At 43.2% G+C, this 25158-nt stretch overlaps 1 protein-coding gene across 2 annotated transcripts in view; it reads left to right on the forward strand.

Annotated features, from left to right (window-relative positions):
• inpp5f (inositol polyphosphate-5-phosphatase F) overlaps positions 1-25158 on the forward strand; it is a 204599-nt gene that overhangs the window by 147330 nt on the left and 32111 nt on the right. Inside the window, exons 7-10 of one of the 2 annotated variants that reach the window (XM_043712705.2) lie at positions 607-802; positions 14287-14466; positions 21359-21423; positions 23598-23722. In XM_043712705.2, coding sequence (XP_043568640.2) covers positions 607-802; positions 14287-14466; positions 21359-21423; positions 23598-23722 — 566 coding nt within the window. Of the gene's footprint in view, positions 1-606; positions 803-14286; positions 14467-21355; positions 21424-23597; positions 23723-25158 lie in introns of both variants that reach the window. The other variant, XM_043712703.2, reaches the window with a different exon arrangement.

Consider the following 25158-nt stretch of genomic DNA (forward strand, 5'->3'; position numbering starts at 1 on the left):
AAACAGACTGTTTAATGAATGCCTTGGAGGCCAAACTGGAGATGAGCTTGGATGTTATCATGGGCAATGTCACATTGTCAGTCATGCACTTTGCCCCATATTTAGTTCTGTTGACCAATAGAGTGGAATCTCTGGGTGATGTAGCAGACAAAATCTACATTTTACGACTTCATCCAAAGTCTTTTTTTTATTCCTCTCACCACATCAATATATATTCAAAAGGAGTGTTTTATTGGATTCCTATTTTTGAAAGCCTTAAAAATGTAGTTTCCCAATTGATTCTGTGCAGGCATGACACATCTTGTTTGTTACATGTACTTTGCATCACTATGGAGTGGACAAAACTTCAGCTGAAATTTTTGAAGGGTTTCAGTTGCTCCTGAATTGAGCACAATTGGATCAGTGACATCCCTTTAGAATGATGAGATTCTGCACCTTTTTGCAGAGTTGGCGTTTGTACAATTGTATTGCAGGTTGTATGGGGAGTGGCAGTGATGACCCAGAAGAATCCTATAGCCAATTCTAAGTCTTCTAAAAGAAGGGGCTTCAAATATTTGCAAGACTCTGTAGTTTTCAGATTAAATGTGTAAATTTTTTTTCTGATAGGATCCCAATGCAGATTTCTGGATTGTTCCAATCATCCAAGGGTTTGTGCAGATTGAAGAGCTGGTTGTCAATTATAATGAGTCCTCAGATGATGAGAAGAGCAGCCCAGAAAGCCCATCACAGGAGCAATGTGTGGATGACATCCACCCAAGATTTTTGGTGGCAATTATTTCAAGGAGGAGTCGACACAGAGCAGGTACTGAAACATAGTTACGTTCAGTGAAGAGTAGAAGGATGCTCAAGGTCTCAACTGATAACCATCTACTGTTCCCTTCTATTTGTTTTGGAGGAAGCCTTTCGAGACCCATTGCTGTTCTATCTATCCTTGTACTTCCTGATTCTTTCCCTTTTTGAGATTTATTCGAAAGGCTCAACACTCTTTGTGCTTAAGCAAAGCAAATGAAGTGCTGGGTGCTACATACAGTTTTGCTGCTCTTTGATAGTCAATTCGTGTAAAATTTCAGTCTAATTATTCTACATTTTCCACCCAGTCCAGTTTGACCATGGTATATTTTAACTTTGGGATCTTCCAAAGCAAGAATGTTTAATTTCTATGATAAAGGCAAAGTTTGTTCATCTCCCTTCTGAGAAGTTTTCATTTTGATGCTTTTACAAGCTGTTTGATGAAGGATTGATCACTGTACACTGTTTTCAGATTTGTTTTCTCAGAACAGACCTATAAATTGTTCCTTGTAGCCTCCCCCTTGGAAAAGACCTTGTCACGATTTCTGGCTTCTGTAAAGCTCTGTGTCAGAGTTCACCTGGAAATTGTCCTATGAAGTGTTCTGGAATAACTGAATATGTTCAAGGAGTATATGAAAGCCATTTGTTTACTTATGTTTGCATTTTCATTTAGGTTTTAGCTGTAGGTATAACTGCAGTGCTTTTCCAAATGGAGTCCCAGGAATTTTGACCCAGTGACACTGAAGCAGCAACGATCTCAGTCCACATCAGTGGACCTGGTCTTGGCTTGCAGGTAGTGATAGTGTTCCTATGCAACTGTAGCCCACGTCATTCTAGGTGGTAGAGGTCATGGATTTAGTTGGTATTGTCGGAGATTTGGTGAGATTTTCCCATGTCACTGTTTGGTGTGAACTGCTGCTTTTGTAGAGAGATGGTGGAAGTTGAACTATGTTGAACTTGTTACTGCACAATGTGTTGGTGAGAGTCATTTGAGGACTCTTTGGCTTTCTATTACTTGGTTTACTGCAGATATTTTTTGGTTCTCGTGGTTCAGTCAATTGTTTTCAGGTGTCTTCATGCTCCTTTTCTTCGTGTTAACTACAGCTAACGTCGACCAAAACCAAAGCATTTATCTATTCTTGTATCTCCTGGTTTTGTTCCAGTCTAGACGGTGTCAGGATAATAAACATCATTCGACACTCACCACGTTGTGCAGTTGGGCTCAACTGCTTTTCATTTTTCCGTGTGGAAGCTACCTCAATTAGTTAGCTTTTGATGAGACACTGCTCTCAAAAATCATGTGATCTGAATTGAAACTGAGCTCAACTAATATTGGTTAGAAAGGTTTGAGGAGGTTAATTCAGGTAGGAGGGGCTGTCAGTCAAGGGCACGACTGAACAACTCTTGCTTTGGGGATGGAAGAAGTTCTGCCAACTTTCCCAAGTTGTCTGCTAAGAAAACTGCTTGTGTTTCTGATAACATAAGAACAAGGATCACGTGTAGGCCCCTCATTGCTGCTCCTCATTTAATAAGATTATCAATCATCTGATTGTAATCTTCATTCCACATTCCTGATGAGCTTTTACCCCTTTCCTTCCTGAGAACCTGTTCACGTCAGACGTAAAAATATTCAAGGACTCTGTTTTGACCAGGAAGAGTTCCAAAGGTTCACACCTCCTGAGAAAAATGTCACCTTGCCAATCTTTAAAACGGAAAACCTATTATTTTAAATAGTGACCCCGGTTCTAGATTCACTCTAAAGAGGAAACGTCCTCTCAACATTTACCCTGACAAGGCTACACAGGATTTTGCATTACAATCAATTTCACTCTTGCTGTTCTAAACTCTGGCAGATACAGATCTAGCCTGTCCAGCGTTTCTGTGTAAGACAACCTACCCATTTCACAGGTTAACCCGGTAAACCTTATTTAAATTACTTCCAATGCATTTATTCATTCCAATGCATCCTTACTTAAAGAAGGCAACTAGTTGTGGTCACGGTACTCCAGATGTAGCATCACCAGTGCCCTGTCTAACCAAAGCATTGCTACCTACTTTGGTATTCAATTCCCCTTGCAATAAAAGATAACATTGTTAGCTTTCCCAGTTGCTAGCTGTACCTGCACACTAAGCTTTTGTGAATCATCTCAGGCATGGAAGTCCCTTTGTGTCTAAAAGTTCTGTAATCTCTCATTGTTTAGATAATTCTGTATTATTCCTGCCAGAATGGAAAATTTTGCATTATATACCATTTGCCAGCTCTTTGCCTCCTCATGTAAACTCTGTCCTTTTGCAGGCTCCTTCTGTCCTCTTCACAACTCTCTTACTGTCTGTGTTTCGATTAGATTCCCTACAGCGTAGAAACAGGCCCTTCGGTCCAACAAGTCCACACCGACCCTCCGAAGAGTAACCCACCCAGACCCATTTCCCTTTGACTAATGCACCTTACACTATGGGCAATTTAGCATGGCTAATTCACCTGGCCTGCACACCTTTGTATTGTGGGAGGAAACCGGAGCACCTGGAGGAAACCCACGCAGACACTGGGAGAATGTGCAAACTCCATGCAGACAGTTGCCCAAGCTGGAATCGAACCCGGGTCCCTGGCACTGTGAGGCTGTAGTGCTAGCCACTGAGCCACCATGTCAACAAATTTGACAACAATACCTTTGGACCCTTCACCCAAGTAATTTTTATATATTATAAGCAGTTGAGGCCTTGGTTTTGATCCCTGTGACATCATGCCAGCTTGCAGAAGATTAATTCATGCCTAAACTGTTTTCTCTTAACTAGCCAGTCATCTATCCATGCCAAGATGCTTACATGTTAAACCATAAGCTTTTATTTTCTAAAATAACCTTTTAATGTGCCACTTTGAAATGCCTTCTGAAAATTTAACTGCAGTATTCATCCCTTTATCCTCACAGCACATATTACTTCCTCAAAGTGCTGACATAGATTGGTCAAATGTAATTTCACTTTCAAAAAAAACCAGGTTGACTGCCTGATTTACCTGAAATTATTTGACTGCCTTGCTATAATTTATTAAATTTTTTCCTTATGACACTTTAAGCTAACTAGCCTGTGGTTTCCTGTGTCGTGTCTCCTTTCCATTTTAAATAAAGGGGTTGCACTAGCTATCTTCCAGCTGAACTGGGCTCAAAAGGTTTGGCAAGTTAAACCGGATCCGTTACCTCCCTAGCCATTTCTATTGAGGCCAGTGGATAAAATCCATCAGGACCTGGGCACTTGTCAATCTGTAGCTTGAAGATGTACTCCATACCGGTTGACTGTGATTATGTTTTTCTCAAGTTCCTCCCTTCCTTAATTGCCTAATTTCTAACTGTAATGAGCTTGAGGCTGGGAAGCTGTCACCTAGATATATTTGTGCAGAGTGGGGGAAAATAGCTTACTTTCAGTTTCGATCTTCGATGATAACTCTAGCTGCTTTTCCATGGCGGCCTGGAATGGGTTGATGTACTGATTGCACCGTTTTCTTGTATTTCTGATGGTGCTGTTGATCTGTGTATACCTCCCTGTGGTTTTGCTATTTTGCATATGCATAGCCAGGCTGATGCATCTTGGCTGGTGAGCATGCAATCATTCAGAATGTGATGTGATTGCAGAGCACATCTGTCATGTATGTGATATGAGGTTGCTCCTTGCTGCTGGTGTCTAAAAGCACTGCTGTTGGAAGACAGACCCAAGGAAGACCGTCAGAATGCTCTCCTTTCAAAAGTCTCCTTGCTTCCCAGGATTTGTTTTCCAACTTGAAGCCAATAATTCTCTTAAAGCAGCTAAGACAAAAGATGAAGACCAACAGTCACTACTGCTTGAAATCTGAAATAAAATCTTCCAGTAACTCCATTTCCCTTGACTGGAGTAGGGAATTATTTAATTTAGAAATGGAATTTGACTAAAAGATATGCTTGTTCATATTGACCATGTTGTCTGTCCGGTTTAAAAGGACATCTGTTTCCAGGGAATGGGATTTTGACCTTATGGCAGACTGGGAGATTTACATTTTGATGGGTACACTCCTATGTTGCTGTGAATCAGGAATTTGGCGGTTTCTGTCCCTACCTCTTCTCATGTAGCAGAGTCTGGGATCTTTGTACCTTCGTTGTGTACAGTTATGCAGCAGGGAGTGTCAGTATTGACAATTATATTGAAGCTGTTTTGATCGGTCTGGAAGAGCTTAAGGCATTTGGTCTGTCAGCATTCATGTCTGAGAGATTTTATTTGAAACTTCAGTGGAAATGCTCCAGGGTTTGCTCCCTTCAATGTCTGTGTCTTTGCCAAGTAGTTAAAATCCAAACCCCTCAAACATCGACTTGTTGGGATGAGTGCAATTCCAACAGCACTCAAAGCTTGACACCATCCATGAACAAAAACAGCCCTTTTGCACAACGTCCCATGCCTTCAGTATTTACTCCCTTCACTACTGACGCACAGTAGCAGCAGTGTGTGCCATCTGCAAGATGCACAGCATTAACTCACCACGACCCCTCTGACAGCACTTTGCAAAAGATGCATGGACACACCACCGCCTGTAAGTTCCCCTCCAATCCCCACACTGTCCTGACTTGGAACAATATTCCTCCTTTATACTTCATTGTACTTACACCCCCAGAGTTGCAATGGTTCAGGGAAGGCAGCTTACTCCTGACTTTTCCTTGGCACTTAAAGATGGGCAATAAACTCTGGTCTAGCCAGAAACATGCACGTACAGTGAAGAACTTTCTTTTATAAAAAAAACCTGCAGCAAGTGGATTAGGTTCAGGGAAGTGAACAGGACAGTCTTATTTGTCCTTGATTATTGTACAAACAAATAACTCTGGTATTAAACCCAAGAGAACTCCTTTTGAGATGTAAATTTCTATTTTGCTTTTCATATCATTTGTAGATTACAGGTCAGGCTGCATTTATGTAGAGAGAAATGTAACACTAGAGCTCTGATATTTCAGCAGTGTGCTGGTCCTCCCTCTACAAGGTTGACTGATTCTTTCTCCAGCGATGCAGTCCAATGTGAATATTTCCAGTCTTTGTTTTTATTCTAGATTTCTAGCATTTTGATTTTTGTAATTCGATACCTCCTTGTGACTTGTTGCAATTGAGCATTCTTTTGTAAGAAGATAATTCTATCTTTGTGTGCTGGGAATAGTTTAGATTAGTAATTGACACAGTGCCTTGGTAGACGCTGGAAAGCTTTTTACATGGTGACTGAATTTCAAAAAATAATTAACACGTGTACTCTGCTTTGTTTATTGGCTTGGTGCTGTTTGTATATTTGTGGAGGAACAGAAACGATTGGAAGATGTAATTTTAAGGTGCTGCTGGAAGGCCTGTGCTGGCTTTTCACATCTCAACTCTTCAGTGCAGGGCTGGGGTTGCGGTGCCCTGTTGTGCAGCCAGGGCTGAGGGCACAAAGCCCTGTCGCAGGACCGGGTCAAGGAGCACGGTGCCCTGCATCCAAGGGGCCTGTTGATCAGATGACACTCTGTGTGCTTGGGTTGATGTAAAAAGTTCCATGGCACTACTTTGAGAGGGGCAGGGGAGTTATCCCTTGTGTCCTGGCTGATATTTATCCCTGAATTAACAATGTTTGCTGAGGCGAATTAACTGCATTCCCAACATCACCACAATGCCAACACTTTGAAACATAAATACTTGGTTGACTGTAAAGGGCATTAAGATGTCTGGTGATTTGAGAAGTGCAGTATAAACTCAGATCAGTTATCTTTTGTCTCTGATGTCCCATTGAGAGTTGGGTACCACTGTAGACTAGTGACCTCAGCAGTTCCCTGCCAGCAGCTAGGGCATTTGAGGATGGGCAATAAGTACCGCCTCTGCCATTGATGGCCATGTGCCCTGCAAGGATGGTGCAGAGCTAAGAGCTTTTATACTGATGCGGCAAACCCCATGGTACCTCCCAAGCTGCTTCATAAAAGTGCTGTCACTGTCCGAGAACATACAGCACGGTACAGGCCCCTCGATGCTGCACCGACCTGTGAAAAATGATCTGATGCCCATCTAACCTACACCGTTCCATTATTATCCATATGTATGACCAATGCCCTGAAGGTCGGCGAGTCTATTACTGGTACCGGGAGGGCATTCCACCCCCCCCTACTGCAGAGTAAAGAAACTACCTCTGATATCTATCCTACATCTATTGCTCCTCAATTCAAAGCTACATCCCCTCGTGTTAGTCTTCACAATCCGAGGAAAAAGGCTGTCACTGTCCGCCCTATCTAACCCTCTGATTATCTTATACATCTCAAGTCATCTCTCAATCTTCTCTCCAACAAAAATAGCGTCAAGTCCCTCAGCCTTTCCTCGTAAGACCTTCCTTCCATATCAGGCAACATCCTAATAAATCTCCGGTGAACCCTTTCCAAAGCTTCCACATTCTTCCTACAATGTGGTGACCAGAACTGTACACAATACTCCAGGTGCAGCCTTACCAGTGTCTTGTACAGCTGAAGATGACCTTGTGGCTCTGAAACTTGGTCTCCCTACCAATAAATGCCAACACACCATATACCTTCTTGACAACCCTATCAACCTGGTTTGCAACCTTCAGGGATTTATGCACCTGGACACCAAGATCTCTGTTCGCACTGTCATTTGCCCAGTGCTTTGCATTCTTGTTACGACTTCTGAAGTGAACTACCTCCAGACTTTTCCACATTAAACGCCATTTGCCACTTCTCAGCCCAGCTTTGCAGCTTATCTATGTCCTTCTGTAGCCCACAACATCCTTCAGCACTATCCACAACTCTGCCTACCTTTAGTGCCATCCGGAAATTTACTAATCCATCCTTCTGCGCCCACATCCACATCATTTATAAAAATGACAAACAGCAGTGGCCCCAAAACAGATCCTTGTGGGGCACCACTGGCAACTGAGCTCCAGGATGAACATTTCCCATCAACCACCACCCTTTCTTCTTTCAGCTAGCCAATTTCTGATCCAAACTGCTAAATCACCTTCAATTACAAAATTTGGTATTTTGTGCAATAGCCTACCATATGGAACCTTAGCAAATGCCTTACTGAAGTCCATATACACTCCATCAATCACCTTAACTTCATCCACCTGTTTTGTCACCTTCTCGAAGAACTCAATAAGGTTAATAAGGCAAGACCTACCCTTCACAAAGCCGTGCTGACTATCCCTAATCAAATGATTCCTTTCCAGATGATAAATCCTATCTCTTTAATCTTTTTGAACACCTTACCCACAACTGAAGTAAAGCTCACTGGACTATAATTACCAGGGTTGTCCTGACTCCCCTTCTTAACCAAAGGAACAACATTTGCCGTCCTCTGGCACTACTCCTATTGACAATGATGACATAAAGATTGAATCTAAAGGCTCTGCAATCTCTTTTCTAGCTTCCCAAAGAATCCGAGGATAAATCCCATCTGGTTCAGGAGTCTTATCTATTTTCAGATCTTCCAAAATTGCTAAAACCTCCTCTTTGTCAACTTCAATCCCATTTAATCTTGTAGCCGGTATCTCCGTATTCTCACTAACATTGCCCTTTGCCAATGTGAATACTGACGAAAAGTATTCATTAAATGCTTCCCCTATGTCCTCAGATTCCACACCACTTCCCACAACTATCTTTGATTGGCCCCAATCTTACTCGAGTCATTATTTTATTCCTGATATATCTATCGAAGGCCTTAGGGTTTTCCTTGACCCTATCTACCAGCAACTTCTCATGTTCCCTCCTGGCTCCTCTCAGCCCTCTCTTTAGATCTTTTCTGGCTAACTTATCCTCTCGAGTCCCCTAACTGAGCCTTCACACCTCATCCTCACATAAGCATTCTTCTTTCTCTTGACAAGAGCTTCAACAACTTCATCCCATTCTCCCAATTCCTTCGACTCCGCCGCATCTGCTCCCAGGAGGACCAGTTCCAAAAACGCACAACCCAGATGGCCTCCTCCTTCAAGGACCGCAATTTTCCCCCCCGACGTGGTCAACGATGCCCTCCACCGCATCTCTTCCACTTCCCGCTCCTCCGCCCTTGAACCCCGCCCCTCCAACCGCCACCAGGACAGAACCCCACTGGTCCTCACCTACCACCCCACCAATCTCCATGTACAGCGCATCATCCGCCGTCATTTCCGCTACCTCCAAACGGACCCCACCACCAAGGATATATTTCCCTCCCCTCCCCTATCAGCATTCCGTAAAGACCACTCCCTCCGTGACTCCCTCATCAGATCCACACCCCCCACCAACCCAACCTCCAATCCCGGCACCTTCCCCTGCAACCGCAGGAGGTGCAAGACTTGCGCCCACACCTCCCCCCTCACCTCCCTCCAAGGCCCCAAAGGAAACTTCCATATCCGCCACAGATTCACCTGCACCTCCACACATATCATCTATTGCATCCTCTGCACCCGATGTGGCCTCCTCTATATTGGGGAGACAGGCCGCCTACTTGCGGAGCGTTTCAGAGAACACCTCTGGGACACCCGGACCAACCAACCCAACCACCCTGTAGCTCAACATTTCAATTCCCCCTCCCACTCCACCAAGGGTATGCAGGTCTTTGGACTCCTCCATCGTCAGACCACAACAAAACGACGGTTGGAGGAAGAACGCCTCATCTTCCGGCTAGGAACCCTCCAACCACAAGGGATGAACTCGGATTTCACCAGTTTCCTCATTTCCCCTCCCCCCAGCCTGTCTCAGTCAAATCCATCAAATTCAGCACCGCCTTCCTAACCTGAGATCTTCTTCCCGACCTCTCCGCCCCCACCCCAGTCTGACCTATCACCCTCGCCTTGACCTCTTTCCACCTATCACATTTCCGACGCCCCTCTCCCAAGTCCCTCCTCCCTATCTTTTATCTTAGCCTGCTGGACAAACTTTCCCCATTCCTGAAGAAGGGCTTATGCCCGAAACGTCGATTCTCCTGTTCCCTGGATGCTGCCTGACCTGCTGCGCTTTTCCAGCAACACATTTCCAGCTCTGATCTCCAGCATCTGCAGACCTCACTTTCCCTTCAACAACTTTAGTAAACCATGGCTCCCGCTCTTGAAAACTACCTCCCTGCCTCAAGGAGTAGCTGTTCCTTGAATAAGGGACATCCCCTGCAGTTTCCCTTCCCCATCCTATGCATCCTAAATCTTGCCTAATTGCATCATATTTGCCTATCCCCCCGTTATACCTCTTTCCCTGCGGTATATATACCTGTCCCTGCCCATTGCTGTTGTAAACATAACTGAATTATAGTAACTATCACCAAAGTGCTTACCTACCTCCAAATTCAACACCTGGCCTGGTTCATTATCCAGTACCAAATCCAATATGGCATCGCCCCTTGTTGGCCTGTCCACATACTGTGTCAGAAAACCCTGCTTCATGCATTGAACAAAAACTGACCCAGGTAAACTAGAACTATAGTATTCCCAGTCAATTTTGGGGAAGTTAAAGTCCTCCATAACAACTACCCTATTACTCTTCCTCCTATCGAGAATCCTCTTTGCTATCCTTTCCTCTACATCCCTGGACCAGTTTGGAGGCCTATAGAAAACTCCCAATAGGGTGACCTTTCCTTTCCTGTTTCTAGCCTCAGCCCAAACTACGTCAGTGGATGAGTCCTCAAACGCTATCTCAGCAGCTGTAATACTACCCTTGATTAACAGTGCCACACCCCCGCCTCTTTTACCATCTTCTCTGTTCTTGCTGAAACAGCTAAATCCCAGAATCTGCAACAACTACTCCTGTCCCTCCATTAGCCATGCCTCTGAAATGGCCACAGCGTCAAAATACCAGGTACTAACCCATGCTGCAAGTTCACCCACCTTATTCCGGATGCTCCTGGCTTTGGCAAGTACACGCATTTCAAACCAACTTCCTGGTGGCTGGTGCCCTCTTGCGACCTTGTAAACCTATCCCTGACCTCACTACCCTCAACTTCCTGTACTCTGGAATTACAATTCAGGTTCCCATCCCCCTGCTGCATTAGTTTAAACTCCCCCCACCCCCCACCCACCCCGAAGAGCATTAGCAAATCTACCCACCCACCCCGGATATTGGTACTCCTCTGGTTCAGGTGAAGACCATCCTGTTTGTAGAGGTCCCACCTTCCCCAGAAAGAGCTCCAGTTATACAAGAATCCAAAACCCTCCCTCCTGCACCATCCCTGCAGCCACGTGTTCAGCTCCGTGCTCTCCCTGTTCCTTGCTTCTCTAGCACGTGGGACAGGCAAAAAACCAGAGAACTCTTTTTGTTCCAGCTCTAAGCTTCCACCCTCGCTCCCTGAATCTCTGCCTTAAATAGGAAGAAAGGTGGGCGTCTATGTCGTTGGTGCCCATGTGAACCACAATTCGGGGCTGCGCTCTCTGCCCCTCAAGGATCCCGAAAACACGATCAGAGACATCATGATTCCTGGAACCTGGGAGGCATCACACCAATCGTGAGTGTCTCTTATTCCCACAGAACTTCCCCCTAACGATGGAGTCCCCATTGACTAAAGCTCTGCTCCTCTTCCCCTTTCCCCTGTGAGCAACAGGGGCAGACTCCGTGTCAGAGACCTGAGCCCATTGCTTACCCTGGTAAGTAATCTTCCACCCTCTTTCCCCCCCCACCCCTCCCCCTTTGCCAACAGTATTCCAAATGATATACTTTATGTTGAGCGGAACCACCTGAGGAGATCCCTGCACTGCCTGCTGGTTCCCTTTCCTACTCCTAATGGTAACCCATCTGCTGCCTTCACGTGGCTGTAACTCTCCCTGTAACTCCTCTTGATAACCCCCTCCACTGCCTCAATGGTCTGAAGTTCATCCCGCTCCAGCTCTTGTTCTCTAACATGGTTCTGGAGGAGCTGGAGTTGGGCGCATTTCCCACAAATGAAGTCAGCAGGGACACTAGAGTGACCCTTACCTCCCACATACTGCAGGAGGAACATTGAACTGCCCTAACCTCCATTCCCACTATTCCAAATTCCCAAATAGACCAATGACAAAATGCAACATGAAAGAAAACACTCATCACCTTACCCACTGACACAAAGAACTTTTTTTGGTGAGAGGAGGAGGATGGGTGGGAGACACTACCCGAGTAGTGTTTTGGGTAAAGCAACCGCCCAAATGTGTAACTTCATGACCTCTGACTGCCTCCAGGAACTAATGAACTCGGGACCTAAAAAGTAATTTGAAAGGTCATTAAGGGAAACGTAGCCCGTTTTAAAGTATATAACCGTAGTAATGATAGTAAACGACCGAATGCAAGAGCCCGAGCTGCTTATTACCATTATTGCCCTCACATTTGACCATCTCGATCTTTGACAGTTTAAGCTGTTACGATGAAACTTAATTGAAGCTTGTGTATAGAATCCTAGCTTTATATTGGGAAGTATAGCAGCCTGACATTAATAGACTTCTTCCTTAATTAACCTTCAATGACCTTCAATGTAGCTACCACTATTGCTTCAGGAATCGGTGAAGATGGAGCTTGAGTGAATGCAGCGTTGTCTAAAGTGTGGTAGTTCATGCAAAGTGTTATTTGTGGGACGCATGATCCATTAGTCATTTGGTGACAGTTTGTTATGTGCGAATTGGCCAATAATCTGATCGATCTTCCAGTTCTAGCTCTGCAACTTACCCACTGACAATCAGTGCACACATTGAACAAAATGAAATCCTTACACAGCGTGTTTGAAACAAATTATACCCTTATACACCCTTCAGTATTTAGTTTAATCATCTAGATGGTTGTGATGAATTTCTAATATATCAGCAGATTGTAAGTTGAAGCTTACACCTCTGAAAGGTTTATGAATGTAGGTTGGTGTTTGTGAGGGCATTCCACTTTGTCCTCATACCACCTGATGGCTCTAGCACTAAACATTTGCTTATCAGTTACTTGAATATACTTAAGTTGGCCTCCACAGTGCTCTGTGGTGCAGAATTCCACAGGTGCCTTACCTTTTACGTGGCAAAAGTTTCCCTCATCTCGGTCTGAAATTGTCTACCCCATATCCTGAGACTTTGTCCCCAGATTCTAAAGTCATTAGAAGGAAGATGTTTCCCTGCTTGTCAGTCCAGCCTATAGAATTTAGTCCAATCCCATCTCATCCTTCTAAACTTGAGTGAATTTAGTCTTAGTTGGAACAGTCTCTCATCATTCCCCACATCAGCCCAGTGAACACCTTCTGAAAGCAGAACCATGGAAACCAGGCACCAGCACTGTCTCGGTGAGAAACAAAAATGGAAAGAGTTCGCATTCTGAAGTTGATGAACATAATGCAGCTTGAAGAAATCTCAAATGCCGAGACTTGTCAGAAGTACAAGCATCATGAAGCCTTGTTGGAACGTGTAACAGATGGAGAAACTGGGAGAACAGAATGGAGTCCTTTCAGCAAGCAGTGTGTGAGGAAGTGTTAGTGGTTGGGTTTGTAATAAATATTAAATGACCGCCTGTCCCCAGGATAAGGAAGGGAAGATTGAGCAAACCCACAATGACTTGTTTTTTAGAAAAAGTAAAATTTGTAACTGATCTGCTAGTCTGACTTGTCTCGTATATTTCAAAGTAGATCTCTAGTATAAGAATGTTCTTTTCCAAGTATGACTGTTTTAGCTGGATGTGAACCAAGTGAAAGTGAGAGAAGGGTGGAAGTGGGAATTAAAATAGATTTTCTTTTCCCTAGTTCCAAGAACAGGAAGCAGCAGCAGCACAGTTGTCATGTTAGCCTGGGATACTGCTGGGAGCTTGGCTTCCAGAGCTGGTTTCACTAATTCTTTAATATTTTGAGTTTGTTGCTGCCAGTGCACATCACAATTACTGACATTTGAGCATTTGCTCTTGGAAGTATTTCTTTTAACACCAAGTATTAGAGACCCACAAAGATAGTTTAAGGTGTGATTTTGAAATAGGTGCATTGTTTCAAAATAACTGTTGATGGACCACTGACACAAGACAACCATTCTTTCTATAAAAGAATAATTTCACTGAGGGATCTGGATGCCAAATTATTTAAAAACTAAGATTCCTCTGGTATAAGTATTCAATACCACGTATGTCAGAACACTTAGTCACTTAATTTAGCTAAAAATCACAACACCAGGTTATAGTCCAACAGGTTTAATTGGAAGCACACTAGCTTTCGGAGCGTCGCTGCGAAAGCTAGTGTGCTTCCAATTAAACCTGTTGGACTATAACCTGCTGTTGTGTGATTTTTAACTTTGTACACCCCAGTCCAACACCGGCATCTCCGAATCATCACTTAATTTAGTTTCTGACCGTGTTTAGCAGGATAGATGCTGAGTTCTAGTTTCTGTATGACAGTGTAAAATGGTTGCGTTGCAATTTTTGGAAGCTTCTTTATTGATTCTTCTTTGTTATTATCTAGGCCATTTCAGCAGTGATGTTGTACAGTCCAGCTTAGAACGCAGACCGGATTTCTTCATCTTGGGGTTATGTAAACAACTCAGCTAATTCCTTTGACCAATCATCTTTTGCATTTCTGTAGGTATGCGTTATAAACGGCGTGGTGTGGATGAAAATGGGAATGTGGCAAATTATGTGGAGACGGAGCAGTTAATCCATGTCCACAGCCACACGCTCTCGTTTGTCCTTACCCGGGGATCAGTACCAGTGTTTTGGAGTCAGATTGGGTATCGATACAATCCTCGGCCGCGACTGGACAGACGTAAGTGACGCTTGAAGCGATGAAGAACTGTTTCATGGAACCCTATTTGTTTTATAAACTAGATTGCAGGATGAGTAACATAAGCTCCATATAACGTGAAGGGAATGTTTCCAATGGATATAAAACCAAATGTACCTGTTACTTTTTTTTGGTGTTCAGTTTTAACTATTTCATTTGTGTTTCATAGGCAGCTTGTTGACTTCCCTATCCCTTATTCAGCTAATTGTTAGTTAGGAATAAAAGACATTACCAGCTGCCTTTGGTTCACCAGATTAGTGTTAGATGAATTTATCTGGTTTGCATGGTTCCCCTGCTTTGTAATAACTTTTTTTTTCATGTTGTCAAGTATTAAGATTTGACCTCTGAACGTGCTCCTTCCAACTGGCTGTCACTGAAGAGGGTACAGTAATGTATTGACGGGACAACATGGAACAGGCCATTCACTTCCACCATTCTGTACCACTGTAACCCTTTTACACAAGCAAGTCCTTCTCATCACATGTACTAAAACTCTTCCCACGTTCTGTTAAACACCCCTCCCCCTCCCCCAACTGGGGGAAAAGCTTGGCTTCATATGCAGGTAGAATGTCTCCAATCCATCCTTCCAATGGAGATGTCTCAGTGTTCCATTCTTCATCCAGTAAGTCAAAAGTGAGTAACGTGGCTGGATAATTTGGCCTAACAAGAATCTGAACAGTGTCAAATTCCAGGACAAGGTGCTGTGGGCTCTGAGCAGTTCAGCAGAAGGTAGCTGGGGGTTGGGTCAAGGCTGACATGGAGCATGGGATAGTCTGCTCTATCCCATGCTCCATGTCAGCCTTGACTCAACCCCCAGCTACCTTCTGCTGAACTGCTCAGAGCCCACAGCACCTTGTCCTGGAATTTGACACTGTTCAGATTCTGACATGGATTCGGTCCTGAGGCTGCTGTAGTTGACAAACACAAGCAATCTACTCTTGATGATCAGTAAAGTGATGGAAGGAATCATCTGTAGCAGTTGGCACCTAACCTTACTCCAGCCTTGGTTCAAACATGGACACAAGAGCTGAAATCCAGAAGTGTAGTAAGAGTTTCTTGATATCAAAGTCACATTTGATGAAGTGTGGTATCGAAGATCTGTAGCTAAACTGGAGGCAGGATTCTGGGATGGGGAGCTTTATACTGGGGTCATACCTGGCCCTTCGGAAGATAGTTGTGGTTCTTGGAGGTCAGTCATCTTAGCTTTGGGCACCTCTCTAGGAGCTCCTCAGTAGTGTCCTTGCATCTTCAGCTGCTTCAATGACTTTCTGTCCATCATAAGGTCAGAAGTGGGGATGTGCAATCAGCAAACAATGTTCAGCACCATTCGTGACTCCTCAGTTACTGAAGTAGTCCATTTTCGATTGCAGCAAGACCTGGATAAATATCCAGTCTTGGGTTAACAAGTGGCAAGTAACATTTGCACCCATACAGGCCAGGCAATGACCATCTTCAAGAAGAGACAATCTAACCAGTGCCCCTTGGCATTCAGTGTTTCTGTAACTGAATTCCCACACCTCAACCACCCACATCTTGGAGGTTACCACTCACCAGAAATTAAACTGTACCCTCTGTAAAAATACAATGGCTACAAGAACATGTCAGTGCCTAGGAATCCTGTCATAGCTAACTCTCCACCAGACTGCCCAAATCGTTGCCATCATCAAAAGACACAAGTCAAGAATATGGTGGAGTAATCTCCACTTCTCTGAATGAATGCAGCTCCAACCACATTCAATACATCACATCCACAAGCATCCAGTCACTCCACTGATGCTTGGTAGCAGCATTGTATATCATCTACAAGGTGCCTTAGACAGCATCTTGCAAATCCACAATGACTTTAGGACAAGGGCAGCAGATACAGGGGCACACAACCCTCACCACTCCAAACTGCTTAGCATCCTGACTTAGCAGTTTATCACCATTTCTTCAGTGTCATTGGGTCAAAATCCTAGAACTGTTTCAGTAACAGCACTGTTGCACCACAAGAAGGCAGCTCAGCATCAGCCTCTTGAAGGCAATTCGAGATGGGCAGTAAATACTGACCTAGCCAGTGGTGCCCACATCAATAGACAATAGGTGCAGGAGTAGGCCATTCAGCCGTTCGAGCCTGCACCGCCATTCAATATAATCATGGTTGATCATTCCTAATCAGTATCCTGTTCCTGATTTATCTCCATAACCCTTGATTCCACTATCTTTGAGAGCTCTATCCAACTCCTTAAATGAATCTAGAGAGTGGGCCTCCACTGCCCCCTGTGGCAGAGCATTCCACACAGCCACCACTCTCTGGGTGAAGAAGTTTCTCCTGAGCTCTGTCCTAAATGGTCTACCCCGTATTTTTAAGCTGTGTCCTCTGGTTCGGCACTCACCCATCAGTGGAAATATGTTTCCTACTGCCAGAGTGTCCCCTGAGAGAATGTGAAAAATACATATGTGCAATGTCAGTTTGTAAATTTGCTTGCTGAGCTGGTAGCTTTGTTTTCAAACGTTTTGTCACCATGCTGGGTAGCGTCATCAGAGAGTCTCCAGTGAAGCCTTGGTGTTCTGCCCCGCTTGCTAATTATCTGTCTCGGTTGTTCTGGTAGGTGATATTTCCGATTGTTTCTGAGGGGTTGGTAAATGGGGTCCAAATCTGTATGTTTGTTCATGGCATTCCGGTTAGAATGCCAGGCCTCGAGGAATTCCTGTGAGTGTCTTTCTTTGGCCTGTCCCAGGATCATTATTCCAGTCGGGCAGGTGTCCCTCTTGGTCTGTGGGTATGGATACTAGTGATAGATGGTCGTGTCTTCTGGTGGCTAGTTGGTGCTCATGTATCCTGGTGGCTAGTTTCCTGCCCGGCTGTCCAATGCAGTGTTTGTTGCAGTCCTTGCAGGGTGTTTTGTATATGACGTCCGTTCTGGTGGTTGTTGGTATGGGGTCCTTTAAATTCATCAGGACCTGTTTGTGTGGTGGTAGCTTTGTGGGCTACCATGATGCCTAAGGGCCGGATTAGTCTGGTCGTCATCTCCGGGATGTCTTTCATGTATGGCAGGATGGGTGGAGTCTCTGGGCGTGTTGTGTCTTCTGGTTTCGGTTTGTGCACAAATCGGTGGACTGCGCTTATCGGGTTCCCGTTGTTGCTGAATACATTGTATAGGTGTTTTTCTTAGGCTTCTCATAGTTCCTGGGTGCTACAGTGTGTTGTGGCTCGTTTAAATAATGTCCTAATGCAGCTCCGTTTGTGGGTGTTGGGATGATTGCTTCTGTGTGTGTCACTTTCCTATAGACGCTGGTCTGCAGCTTTCCATTGGCTTTTTGTTCTGCTGAGATGTCTAGGAAGTGGAGTCTGTTGTTCTCCTCATTTTGGTGGAGGTTACATCAGTAAGGATGTTGTTTGTGTTTGGGTTTCTTCTAATTTGCGTTTTGTGATGACAAAGGTGTCATCCACATAGTGGACCTAAAGCTTGGGCTGGATTATGGGAAGGGCTGTTCATTCTAACCCATGTGTAACTGCTTTGCAAAGAGTCCTGATATTGGTGATCCCATAGGCATCCCATTGATTTGTTTGTAGATCTTGTCATTGAAGGTGAAGTGGGTTGTGAGGCACAGGTCTACTATTTTGAGGATGCTGTCCTTGCTGATGGAGTTGGTGCTGTCAGGTGTTTGTGTGCTTGATTCGTCTAGCAGTGAGGCCAGTGTTTCTTTGGTCAGGGTGATGTTTATTGATGTAAATAGGGCCGTCACATCGAAGGAGACCATGACCTCGTTGACCTCTACCTTGGTGTCTTTGTTCAGGAATTCCTGGGTGTAGTGGTTGGAATGGGTTGGGTCGTCTTCTGCAAGGACAGCAACAAATGTTACATTGGACAGATGGGCAGGAAACATGAGCACCAACTAGTCACCAAAACACCTGACCAGCCATCACTGGTATCCATTAATACAGGCTAGGAGGGACACCAGTTTGACTGGACAGTACATCCATCCTGGGACAGGCTAAACAAAGACACACACGGGAATTCCTAGAGGCCTGGCATTCAAACAGGAACGCCATTAACAAACATATTGATTTGGACCCCATTTACCAAGCTCTCAAAAAAAACTGGAAATGATATCACTGACTAGAACAAACTGAAACAGATAAATGGCAAGCGGGGAAGAACACCAACGCTTCACCAGAGGCTCACTGATATGTGAATATGACTCTCATCTCTTCACGAATGGGTATATATGAGGAGTTTCCCTTCCGTTCCAAATCAGTTTTGCTTTCATCCTGAATTTACTTTTATATTTTATTGGCTCCATGGCAATTCAGCAGGCTACTATCATTTACTTTACCATCCTATCGAATCTCCTCAGAATCTGTCCTCTAGTGAAGAAAAACCCAATTTTCTAAGTCTTTTCTATTTGTATTTTCTTATACCTGGAAGCATCCAAGAGACAGTATGTGGTATCTTCTCTAAACGCTCAAAATCCTTTCAATAATATGGTTCAGTGTTGCATGTTGTACTTTTACGTGATATTGCTAAAGCTTTTTGAGCTAGTTATTACTTGATGATTTTTATATTTTTAACCTCATGATAAAATGAAGAATTCAGTTTGTGTTTTGATGGCATCTTAAGTAATCTACCACCTTGAATATTCTGTGACCTACTTCCATCCTGAATATAATAATTTTTTTTCCTAGTTACTCTCTCTTTTTCTTTTATCTAAATTTTGTTAATTGACACTGCCTGCTTTTAGCCCATTTGTCCATCTCTGTCTAGCTTCCTTTGCTATTCTGAACCAATATTTGCACCTAACCTCAGGAAATAGAGCTCTTAACTCCTGGCCAGTTTCCATTGAGACAATTTTCAAATGCTGTTTGTTTTTCATCACCTCATGGTGCACTGACGATTAAGGACAGCACATGAAAGATAACTATTAAAAACTTTGATAAATATGATGTACCTCACATGCCCCCATCCATTGTCCACGTCTATGTCCTCAACTGGCTAGCTGAGTTTGACCTTTCAATGTGCACTGATATCACTGTTCCCCTGTCATCCCTGACCCTTTCTCAGAGTGATTTTACTTACACAACTGCAGAGTTAGACAGTATTACTTCCAATCCTTCCACTTGTTTTGCTGATGCCTTTCTTTAGTTAAGCTGTTTGGTTTAGTATGTCTAGCTGGTTAGCCAAATACCCTTAAGGAAGTATTCTTTTGAAGTTGGCAGTTCTACAGCAGCTGATTCGACATCATGAGCACCATATGGCTTTGGTACTGCTCATTTCTCATGATAAACCTGTCAGCATTGAGACTCCTGAGTCAAAAATTGGCAATGGAGTGAAAAGCCCAGCACATGTAAATGAGATGAGCAGCTAGTTATCCTTCAAATCCTAAACCATCAACTCACAGCTGGAGTTAATGCATTGGGCGATCCTGTACCTTTGTCCTGTACTATGCAGTTGTGTAATAAAAAGTCAAGTCTCGAGTGCTAATAAATATTAGCCAATTTATTTTAAGACTGAGTTGGGTGGCCAATGAGGCATAAAAACCTTTAACAGAGTTTGATTTGAGCTGCTTCAAAGAAAACCTGAAACAGTTTTATGTTCTGAACAAATTGTGGTACAGGACATTGGGGAGCAGTAACAGAAGGCTAGTCCTCTCTAGAAAGCTGCTGCTATATTACAGGCCACAGACGCCTCCGCTGTTTCCATTGCTTGCCCGTTTGGTTTGAGCAGCTGTTAGGACATGTACAGATTCAGGACAGATGGCGTTGTCAGCTGAACTGTCCCACTAAGCACCACCTAACTGAGCAGTGACAAAACTCTCCATATTAATATTAAAATCTCATTTACTTACAGCCTGGATACACAAACCTTGGTGGGAGAAGAGATTGCAACTGAGAATGTCACACTTGTCCATTTGCAATATTTGCTTTGCTCCACTTCATTGTAACAGCTATTAGAATGCTGCTTAATTGAAATTCTGTTTTAAACCTGTTTATCTAGGGGATGCTTTTGAAAAGATGTACAGAGGCGCGCATGCATGTAATGTTAATGCACAGCAATGTGTTTTTAGAGCCATTTTATTGATTAGATTAGATTAGATTACTTACAGTGTGGAAACAGGCCCTTCGGCCCAACAAGTCCACACTGACCCGCCAAAGCACAACCCACCCAGACCCCATTCTCTTACATTTACCCCTTACACCTAACACTACGGGCAATTTAGCTCGGCCAATTCACCTAACCTGCACATTTTTGGACTGTGGGAGGAAACCGGAGCACCCGGAGGAAACCCACGCAGACACGGGGAGAACGTGCAAACTCCACACAGTCAGTTGCCTGAAGCGGGAATTGAACCCAGGTCTCTGGCGCTGTGAGGCAGCAGTGCTAGCCACTGTGCCACCGTGCCGCCCAAACAGAAATCATTCTAACTCAATAATACCTCCCCTTATGGTCCAAGCCTCTTTTGGTGACTGAGGAGTCAGGTGATCTATCCCAAGAATTTTACCCATGCTGCTGCTCTACTTTTCACAACCCCATTAAAGACACCGGTATTACAGGCTCATTGTCTGACAAGTAACTGCTGCAAGTGAGGCAAACCTGTAATCGTGCTGATTATTGGTTATCAGGATAATGAGCAGATAATCGAAGAGAGGTCTTTCGAATTGGCACCTGATCCAGCATGGTCATGGGATAGAAGCTGGGGGTATCCTTCCAAAGAGATGTTTCTGCCTGAGGCCCCATGTTCAGTTGGAAACGTTGGTTCAAAAGTTGATTTTTGGATTACTTGGAAATCTTGCTGGATTCTTGTTGATAGGCGAGCAATGCCTTTTCACTTTTTGAATGTTCTTGGAGTGTGTTTTTGTTTGTAATGTGAAATGGTTTGATTTGTGCAGCAGAGGAGGAAACCACCAGCAAGTTTGCCGCACACTTTGAAGAGCAGCTGAAAATTTATAAGAAGCAGGTGAGCTGATTGCTTTTTGATGGAGTTAGATTAGATTCCCTACAGTGTGGAAACAGGCCCTTCGGCCCCAACAAGTCCACACCGACCTGCCGAAGAGTAACCCACCCAGACCCATTTCCCTCTGACTAATGCACCTAACACTACAGGCAATTTAGCATGGCCAATTCACCTCACCTGCACATCTTTGGACTGTGGGAGGAAACCAGAGCACCCGGAGGAAACCCACGCAGACACTGGGAGAATGTGCAAACTCCACACAGACAGTCACCCGAGGCTGGAATCGAACCTGTGAGGCAGCAGTGATAACCACTGAGCCAGCATGCTGCCCCATTGGTTTTCAGTCCTTTGTTCCGTTGTGTACTGAGCTATTCTGTGACTTCATAAAGTCATCAGTTTTTTTGGCTCCCTGGTTCACGTTTGTGTTTTAGCACATGTACTAAACTGTTTGACCTGTAGTTGCTGTTTGCACCCTTTTCCTGAACAAGAGTGTGACATGCAACTCTCCAGTCTGGCCTGCATTGAGTCCAAATAACACTTAATAATTATTGGCCATTGTCCATAATTTCCACTTTGTTTTGCCTCCCTCAGTGTTCTTGGTACACCTCATCTGGTCCTGGTATTTTAAGGCATCAAATGATGTTTTGCCCTTCATTGTGAGTTCGTTTAGAGTTTAAAAATAGGGAAATCGCCTCCTATTTATGTTCTTATCAAATTCAAGTACAGTCTATCAAGTACTACCACCTACTAATTTTAAAATTTTCAGTGTCTGAACTATCTCCTCCATGGTCTGAGTAGTAGTAGCATCTTTAGTAACGACAGATACAAAGTATTCAGTTAATAACTATGCTATGTCCCAATTTTTGTGCATAACACCTTGCTGAAATTCATGAATTTATTTTTAGACAGATTCTAAACAGCAGTATCTCTATGAAACGTCCTTAAACAGTGCCCTTTTCGACTCCTTTAACAAGTACTGAAACATAACCATGTTGGGAAATATCTGCAGTTAGCAGTGTCTTTAGGTGTATGCAAATGATGTTCCCCTTCCCACTCCAAACTGGGTACCATTTTCCTGTCAGAAAAGTAAGCGAGTAACTTGTTCTGAGTGACATCTTAATGACATTAGCTAAGTATTTGTTATATTGAGAATTGCTGAGATAAACCTATGTTCAGATATTTAAAAGTCAAACATGTTCAAGCATTGACATTTCTTTCTGACATAAATGTATTCATAAACAAAAAAATGCAGTCCATGGATTATGCAAGTCAGATTTTTCTTTACTGTCATCTGCATCAGTCATGTTCATAGTTTGATTAAAATTATTTGCTTGGCTGTTTCTCTCTTGTTAATTGTGAAACAGGAAGTCACAGATGTAGGTTATTAGCCTGTGTAGTGTGCGTGTGCATGCAGTATTTAATCGACATTGTGTCTGTCACCTTTTTAAATAGTCCCATGTTTATCATAACGTCAGCCGATCATGTTTATTTTGATTATGCCCAATATGCAAGTTTATTGCCTTCCTTTGCTCTGATTTATTTATGGAAAATTCCATTGCTGCGTTAGTGCCTGCATTTCACACTGTGTCTCAACTTGAAGCCACTGAATTATAGAGGGGTATGTCCTCTATCCAGTAACAGATGAACAAGCAGAGAATAGAGAGATACTGCCTATATGCTGGCTGTTGGGCTGATTTTAAAATGACATCATTGTCAACTCGGACATGACTGACCGAAAGGTGCTCTAATGTAAATTACCATCACAGGTTATCATATGGGAACGGTTCTGTTTTAAGAGATTCTTGGGTTGGTTAGTCTTATACTGACAGTTTTAAAAATTTTGTTGCACTCCTGTTTTGTTTGTAAGCAACACTCAATCACTCAGCCTTTCTGTACAGACTTTGGCCTTGTGAAATGTGCCAAGGCGTTCCATGGGAGCAATTACAAAACAAAGTTGGAGATAGACTCCCAAAGAGAACTTCTGATCCCTGATTACCACAGGGTGAGTTTAGTAGTTTATTAAAGGAGGGGAAAGGTATTTAAAGAGGGCATTCTGGCCCGGCTAATCTTTGTACCGATTGGGTACCTACTACATAAGACTCTTTGTTACAATAAGCTTTAAATGATTTGTGAATATTGTGTTGCATTCAATTCTTGTTTCTGTTTGATCTCGGTAGGTTATTGTCAGCCTAGTAGATCAGACTGGAAGAGAGAAAATAATTGGAGATGCTTTTCTTCGACAAGTTTTGCTGTACAATAATCCAAGCCTTACCTATGTGACTTTTGACTTCCATGAACATTGGTAAGAAGCAAGGGTGATGATTGTAGATTGTGATTGAAAGTCTTTACACGAATCTTCTGTAATTGATTCAAGTGCAGCTCATGACAAGGCTGGTGCTCGTGCAGTTTGCTTCTCCTTGTTTACACAGTGCGGAAGTCTCGTGGCCATGTCAAGTTTTTTTTCCCCTTCATCCCATGAAAGTAAAATTTGATTTTTTGATTTCTCCTCTTGTCATTGTGGTTAAGGTACCAGTTATTTCTGTTCCCCTGTCAGACTATCCGGTCTGTTTTCTTCATGTTCTGAAATACTGTCTTTCATTGATTTCCTATATGTACTATTTGGGGAATGGTGTTTCTTGATAATAATGTGCAAATGTTACATTTTTTTAAACAAAAATGGATAAGCAAGAGAAAGAAAAATGAGTATTTTTTCCTAATATGCAATTAATATGCTTTCCAGTTTAATGGAAGAGTTCTATGTTGAGTTAGATTCAGGGTTTTAAAAAAAAAGCCAAGGTAAGATTGAAACGAGTTTGTCGGGTGCCAGCTACCTAACCTTTTGTGGGCTGTCGGAATCCAGTGTCTGTTCTTGTCTGCAGTTGAAAATCAGTAGAGCTGATAGTAAACAGCTGATGCTGCACATACTTGCCTGATCACTCCTTGAGTGTGCATGTTGCTGCAGAGTCCTAAAATCTGGTTTGGGAGTGGACGCGATGGAATTAAATGTCACGTATCCTTAGGCAGTCATTTATAGTAGGAAAAGTGATTTGTACGCTTGTGTGATCCTTAAACATTACAGACCATTTTCCACCCCAACACTAAACAAATAAATCTTCAGGAAAAATGAACTGCTTGGATGACATTGGGGATCATCCTGTTTGTCTTAATTTCTAAATACAAAATGGAAATGATGTAATTTTTGATTAGCAGTCACCAGGATATGGCCTCAATATTTTTATACGTAGCAACTGTTTAGGATGGGTGGAGAGAGTTAGTGAATGTTGATATATTATGAGGCATTTCTGGCTTCCTCTTAAGTCACCACAAAATGAAGATCTAGAATTGCTAGGAGCTGGACTACATTTATCAGTCATTCTAACCTAGAGCCCTACATTTAATAGTGATGAGAGTGTATATTGCAGGTGAGAATTGTGATCTAATTTGCATTTAACAAGCTTGTCATTCTGTTTTCATAGCACAATTTTGGCTTTAGTTTGTCTATTTAGGATAGCTACACTGTCAAACTCCAATCTTGGGGAACAAAGCTACAATGGATTTTTCAGCTACCTGCAAGGACAAAAATGCTGGTTGCTTTATTGAGCTGGCCCCAAAGTCGATTGAAAAATAGCTGTCGCTGTTTGTATATATTGGCACTCAAGCTTTGCCTGGAATTTGCACATCAACCAACTTCTGTAATAGTTTGTATTTAGCTGTTCACTTTACCTCTGAATTTTGAGT

The sequence above is a fragment of the Chiloscyllium plagiosum genome, unplaced genomic scaffold, assembly GCF_037043375.1.
Source record: "Chiloscyllium plagiosum isolate Xiang-an unplaced genomic scaffold, Cpla_swu_hap1 HiC_scaffold_22, whole genome shotgun sequence".
NCBI classification, from domain to species: domain Eukaryota; kingdom Metazoa; phylum Chordata; class Chondrichthyes; order Orectolobiformes; family Hemiscylliidae; genus Chiloscyllium; species Chiloscyllium plagiosum.